The sequence below is a fragment of the Phytophthora infestans genome, genomic scaffold (genome assembly GCF_000142945.1).
Source record: "Phytophthora infestans T30-4 supercont1.34 genomic scaffold, whole genome shotgun sequence".
NCBI classification, from domain to species: Eukaryota; Oomycota; class Peronosporomycetes; order Peronosporales; family Peronosporaceae; genus Phytophthora; species Phytophthora infestans.
In genome coordinates, this window is record NW_003303725.1 from 871,466 (window position 1) to 878,488 (window position 7,023).

The window sequence follows — 7,023 nt, forward strand, 5'->3', positions numbered from 1 at the left end:
AAATTAATACTGGATTCCTTCGCAATAAATACTACTTCGAAGTATTAATGCTACCGGATATATCGCTGCGCTATCTCGATGAACTCATTGGCAAACTGTACACGAGAGCGATAAATTTGAGCACTACATCTCCAGAGCTCATTACGTGTACACCTTGTGCTTACTGTAATTTACCTGACCGACAAACAACATTGGTAAAACTTTACCAATAGCACTTTATCGATAATTCTTCTTCTACATATTATTGGAAATGTATTGACCAGAGAGAAATGGATCGTATCTGGTTGCAGACCTTAGTTGAGAAAGAGCAATCACACTGCGATGGCGGACCAGCTGAAAAAGGTTTCTAAACCTCATGAAGACGTGCTTACGCGGCTCCCACGCTTGGAATCAAAGAAGACTTTGTGCCGCGTCATGGAGCTAAATCAATTTAATCATCACGTGAGGAAGCTCGGTCCACTTGTGAATCCTGTTTTCGGCGAGCAGCCGGCGTTCTTCATCGAAGGTGGCCGCTGAAATCGAAGCACGGCTTCGTAATTGGGCTGTATTAAGCAGTTACTCGCTAATTTTGCGGTAGGAGACTGGTGGACCGCCCCCAGCAGCAGGCCCGCCCGCCGAAGAAGCAGTTCGCACGCCCTCTCTTACATCGATATAGTAGCCATTTCAGCCTTTAATTAAAATTTCGATGTTTGAGCTACGACATTAGGTGGAAAACAGCATTTAAAGTGTTAGAGGGCATGGGAAAAATACATCATTACAGACTCCGCCCAGAAACTGAAAACTACTTCCTGCTTATAACCTTTCAAAATCGGCTGTATCAGGCTTAGCATATTCAGGAGTGATGTCTGTCTCACGCAAATGTGGTTCAATTGCATCATTGCACGTCTTCGAGCAGAGCAGAACAGGCCGAAAAGGCACAAAAGGTCTCTGGCTACCTATCAACCAGAAGTGCAAGGTTATTGAAAAACATTGTCGCTGTCCCTCCCTGACACTCTCCGAATTGGCGCGCTGGGCGCTACACGCGTTCGAGCTTTCGCACCCTCCAGCCGATGCTACAATCTTTAGGGTCCTGCGGGACGCAGCAATCATCAAGTAAGCTTCAAACTGCTACCACCGCTAAAGGACGGATATCTCGTGTACGCTGCCCGAGCTTGAGATCCAGCTTGGCGAGTTTGTGATGGAGTGTCAGAGTGCTCATGCCTGTCTTTCTCGTCGGCTCATTACGAAGAAGGCCCAGGGTATTATGGCGAGCCTAAAGCACCCTCCTCTTCTGAAACTATCTGACGGGTGGATGTCGCGCTTCATGAAGCGTCATGGCCTTCGATTTCGAACCATGCATGGCGAGACAGGATCTGTGGACGCTGACATTATTCGCGAAGGGATGATGGCGATGCAAGACATTACTCGTCATTACGCGTTGCGAGACATCTGGAACATGGACGAAACTGGGCTCCTGTATCGCTCGGCAAAGACGAAGGGCATATGCATGAAGAGCACTCCTGGTCTAAAAAAAGACAAAACGAGAATAACGGTGGCGTTGGCGGCTAACGCTGAGGGATCTGAGAAGCGTCCAGTTTTCTACATCGGAACAGCTCTACGTCCTCACTGCTACAAGGGAAATTATGGAGATGAACTCGGCTTCTACTACCGGAATAATACTAAAGCGTGGATGACGCGGACTTTGTACACGGAGTGGATCAAATTATTTGATAGCGATATGCGTGCAGCAGGCAGAGACATTCTACTGTTAGTCGACAACGCAACGTCTCATGAACTTCAAAGCGGTGAGCTCACCAACATCACTGTGCAGAAGTTGCCGCCAAACACTACATCATATCTTCAGCGTCAGAAGATCGAGCGGCGCAAGCAGAAGCAACTCAAGCTGAGCAGCGACGCCAGTATGACCATCGATCAACTTGATGCCCTGTTCCCATGCTCGCCGACCACCGTTGATAATATCAACTTTACTATTCCGACGGAGACTCCAAAGCCAGTTGAACGAGCAGTTGGCAGTGACGCAACAGCAGAAATCGATGACGTTGAGCACGCGTTGACTATGGAGTTTCTGGACGAATTCCAGCCTCTCACGATCGATTGCGAAGAGCCTCTCACTGGTCTGGAAGGGTTTTCAAATGACGATCCGTTCTGGCTCGACATTGGGGCTATTAGCGCATCGATCGCTACTTCAGCGGTACCAGTCTGCACTCGCTCAAATTAAGTTTTTTTTAGGACTTGGATTAAACTCGAGTGCCGAGTTACCGTAATTGTCAGTGGACAGTAGTAGAATGCAGTGAAATGCTTATGAACCAAAAGACTTTTTGGACCGCCACAATTTCGAATGTAAGCTTAAAATTTGGTTCAAATCTTCAGAAGGTCATAGTTGCAGCCGTTGCTCAAGCTCAAAATGCGATCGCACTTATCCTCTATGGTGGATAAATTTGGGTTGAGCGTCTTTCTCGCATTGGCACATTGACGGTGTCTGGATCAGCGACAATTTCGTCATGTAGCAACGATAAGAAAGATTGGCATCCAAATTCTAAAAAAGAAGCTCTAGATTTGGTGCATATTCTGCTGCGTGTTCTTCTACATGTACCTACGCGCTCTGCTGCATCTTGGCCAGCTGGAAATCCTCCATATCCTGTAGCCACGACGCTACTGTAAGACCTTCGGGGCAATACGAGCACACCACGCCCAGTGCACTCACGTCGTGCACGTTCTCCAAATCGTCGTCATTGAACAGCATGTCTTCAAACGCGATGCCGCTCTGCTCCTTCAGCTGCTTGAAATGCGTCGTTTTGCTGCCTGGGAAGATGGTGACGAAGTCTGCGATGTCTTCCAGCGTCTTCTTGATCATTTGCTCGACGTCTTTACCACGCAGCGTCACGTCCATCAGACCCAGAACCTTCTTCGCTGTCTCAATCTCTTCCATACGTGACGCCACGCCGATCTTCGTGTTACGGAACTGAGGGTCCGTCTTCAATACACTCAGCACTGCGTGAATCTCCGGGTAGAAGTGGACTTGCCAGCCAATGGCATCAGTGACGTCACCCGTGATGGGGTCCTTGGTGATCTTTTCGTTGTGCAACTCATCCATGGCCGGGAACCACATAGTGAAGTCGAGGTCAAAGACCACGAGTTGCGGAATGTAGGTCCATTTACGAAAGACCCGAGCAGCGAATTCGGGGTCTTTGCCCTCAGTAGAGCGGTTTTTTCCCGGTGCGAGGTCTTTCGGCATACTTTTGACTTGGTTTTAGTTGCTTTGCTTTCAAAGTAAATTGAAGAATGGGGTTCTGTTTCCAAGAGCTGAGAAACTATGGCACTCTTTTGAAGGTCTCTTCTATCACCATAGAGGCTTATGCAGATGCCATAAGATCGCAAAATCTCTCGCCACATCATAATCGATTGCTCACACCATAAGGAACGGGGCGGATGGCGCGAGAATCACAGCCAACAGCACATGATGCAGCGTCGTCACAGCTGTGGACTCATGTCCCCCGCCTCGTGGTGTTCGATTTCGACTACACGCTCTGGTGTCCGTGTTGAATGGCGGTCCGTTCACCAAGTCCGACGACCCAGGGACGGTCCTTGATCGCTATGGGGAGGGACTGCCAGAAGTGCAGAAGGGGCTCCACGCCCGCTTTTCTAAATCTGACAGATTAATTCTAAATCTGAAAATAAAATTAAATCTGAACAAACGATGTTACATGTGTGTACCATATTATTGGCACTTATTGATTTGGCGCGAGACTCACCAGGAAACAAGCCCGCTTTCCCGCCCAATTGAACACTTCCCCGTAACCACTACACTTCGTTTTAGTATACGAATTGAAAATACGCCCGCTACGGCCCCCACTGCCACACAGTTTAACTCATTTTGCAGTCTCTCTCCCCAGTCACAGGCAGCCTCAATCCATGTCAGCTCCAGCCCCCGAAGTCCCTACCCAGCCTCGTACGCCGTACCAGTACCACATCGAGGACTCCAGTCTTTTTGCTATGGACAGGGTGATGGAGGTCACATGTGATGAGCCCCGGTGTGTGTACTGGTGCATGGAGGTGGGGCTAATCGACAAGGCCAAGCACTGCCCCCTGTGTTTTCAGCCGATGCGCCTCTCCCTCGCGCGGAAGCGATGGCGCTGTTGCCGTCGCAAGCAGCATGCCGATGGAAAAGAGAATTCCATTGGTATGCTGACCAATTCCTTCTTCAACGACGCTAAGATTAAGCTGAGCAGCGCTGTCCGGCTCCTACTTGCGTGGTGCATGCGTCTACCACAGGCCAATGCGGCTGAGTTGGCTGGGGTGACGGAGGCGACGGTCCAAAACTGGTACGCATATTGCCGTGCAACATGCTCGAAAGAGCTACTCAAAGCTGATTTTAAGGTAATGTTGCTCTAATGTTGCTGTAATGTTGCTGTATCCATAGTATTTAACTTTTGTTGCGTGTATGTAGATTGGCGGCCAAGGCAAAGTTGTTGAAATTGACGAAACCAGCTTGGCCAAGAAACAGAAGTATCGCCGCGGTCGGCGATACGAGGAATTCTGGCTCTTTGGAGGTGTAGAACGAGGTAGTGGGCGTTGGTTTGGGCGGATTGTGTACGATAAACGCACAAAGGAGACTTTACTTCTCGTAATTAAGCGATTTATTAAGCCGGGGTACGTATTTAAATCTGCACTACTACTTTCCGTTACTAACAAGTTTATTTTTGTGTGAGGCAGGACACATGTCATGTCAGATATGTTCGCTAGCTACGTCTGCGACCGAGGAGGAAAGCAGCACACACTGGAGAACAACAGGACTCTGCTTTCAATGAATTATTCTCATAGTTGGGTTAACCATTCCGAGAACTTTGTAGATCCCAACACAGGTACCCACACGAACACGATAGAGGGCCTGTGGGAGACCCGAATCAAAACACACATCAAGTCAATGAGAGGCATGAAAAGAGATCAATTGGACTCCTACCTCGACGAGTATATGTGGCGCTCCTGGTTCTTTCCCCCGAGGCCCACTGCAGGACAGTTCATGGGTGGTTTGGTTGTGGCAATCATTAGAAATGAATAAATCTAGTTCGTCAAATTAGGTCTTCTTTAATTTAGAAAATTATTTCTTTAAAGCGGGCGTGTTCTATGGGAGAGCCGCAGAAGGTGCTCACAGTCCTTGAGACGGACGCGCAGTTCGAGGGGACGAAGATTGCCATTGCGTCGCGTACAGGGGAGATTGAGGCTGCGAAGGAATGTATGCGACTTATTGAGGTGGATATTAAGGGCGAGATGTCGACTTTGGACCAAATTGCGAGCTTTGTGGAGGTCTATCCGACGTGCAAAGCTGCGCACTTTAATCAGTTCTTGCAGCATAGTGGAGTGGCGTACAAGGACATGCTCTTCTTCGACGATGAGTATCGCAATGTACAAGATGTATCGAGACTAGGAGTCACGTGCCAATTCTGCCCAGACGGGGTCACCTGGAGCTCGTGGGTGGAAGGAATACAGGCTTACCAAAACGAGAAGCAAAAGTAAATTGACTATATATCTACAACAATACCTACTCCAAAATGGCTTACCTTCCATCAATCAAATACCGGTAAAAGGACAAAATCTTTGATGCCCTCTCACGTGAAAAAATACCCATTCCGTTAAAAAGGGTCATGGCTTCGCCGGATGAGCTGCGCTTCCTGCAGTGGCTGCAGGACAACGGCGCGACGTTCCCAAAGTTGCAGTGGCCAGTGGCGACGCCCAATGGATTGCGTGGCGCCGTGGCGACGGAGGACATTGCGACGAACGAGCCCATGCTCAGCATCCCTCGGCACCTCCTCATTTCGGAGGAAATGTGCTGGCAGGACCCGCAGCTAGGCCCCGTGTTCAGGAGCAATCGCGACGTCTTCACGCGTGATGATCCTGTAATGGCGCTCTTCATCGTACGCGAGCTGTTATTGGAGCAGCGCTCCTTTTTCCATCCGTACCTAGCCATCCTGCCGTCCCCTGAAAGCGTACAGGACTGGACACACGACGAGCTTCGAGAGCTGCACGATGAGCGTCTCGTGGGTGCAGCGGTGCGAAGATCCTCCGAGATCAATATCTACTACCGACGGGTGATGACGAGACTGCAGGAAAAGTACGCGGGGGAGTTCCCCGAGACGCTCTACACTTTTGAGAAGTTTAAGTTCGCATGGAAAACGATCCAAGCGAGGACGTTTGGGCGGAGACTTCCCTGGACGGCTCTCGTGCCGCTCGCAGACTGCCTCAACCACAATACTGTTGCCACCAAATACGACTTCGACGTGAACGGCAGCGGACTGTTTCGACTCTATCCGTCGGCCACCACGAGCTTTGCGAAGGACTCGGAGGTGTTCAACTCGTACGGACGCCGGTCCAACTTCCAGCTACTGCTTGACTATGGCTTTGCACTGACTGATAATGAGTGGGACTATGTCGACGTCGAGATTGGTAAGGATCGTGCTGGTCCGTGGCGCTTGATGAAGCAAGTGATCCGTATCGACCGTCAGAGCTCGCTGGAGGAAATATTGCCACCGAACTTCCTCGCAGATACGACGCCAAATGGAAACCAAAATGAAGCTGCAGCTGCGTGTACCGAAGTTTCGACACTTTGCGATGCATTGCAATGGCTGCGCGGTATTTTGACCGAAACGATAGCCGAGTGGGGGGTTGCCGAACACGACCAACACCTACTGATACAACAAGAGGGTGCTTCTGATCGCCTTCGTGCAGCTATCACCTACAGACAAGGTAGACGACAGATTGTGCTTGGAGTTCTCACACAGATTGACAAGAAGCTAGATATTACAAAAAGAAGCAAGTCATTTGCCTGCGGAAAATAAATTGATGCCGCAATAATTGCAATAATTTCCTCTCAATAATCTACGGCCTAATCGAAATATCCTTTTTTCTGGTTTCTAGCAAATCTTCTCAAAAAAACTGCCGTTTAGAGGTTTTGGAAATCACCATAATTTTCTTTACAAACCGACTTTTGAGAAAACATACTACGCTTTCGACCTGAAGAGTTGAAAC

General features: G+C 49.2%; 1 protein-coding gene across 1 annotated transcript; it reads right to left on the bottom strand.

The window, feature by feature from the left end:
• Nucleotides 1–2,593: 2,593 nt before the first annotated feature.
• Nucleotides 2,594–3,235, bottom strand: PITG_14425 (uncharacterized protein; the record flags this gene model as incomplete). Its single annotated transcript, XM_002898845.1, has 2 exons — nucleotides 2,594–2,823; nucleotides 2,872–3,235. The coding sequence occupies 2 exons, from the start codon at nucleotides 3,233–3,235 to the stop codon at nucleotides 2,594–2,596; spliced, it is 594 nt and encodes a 197-aa protein (XP_002898891.1).
• Nucleotides 3,236–7,023: the final 3,788 nt, after the last annotated feature.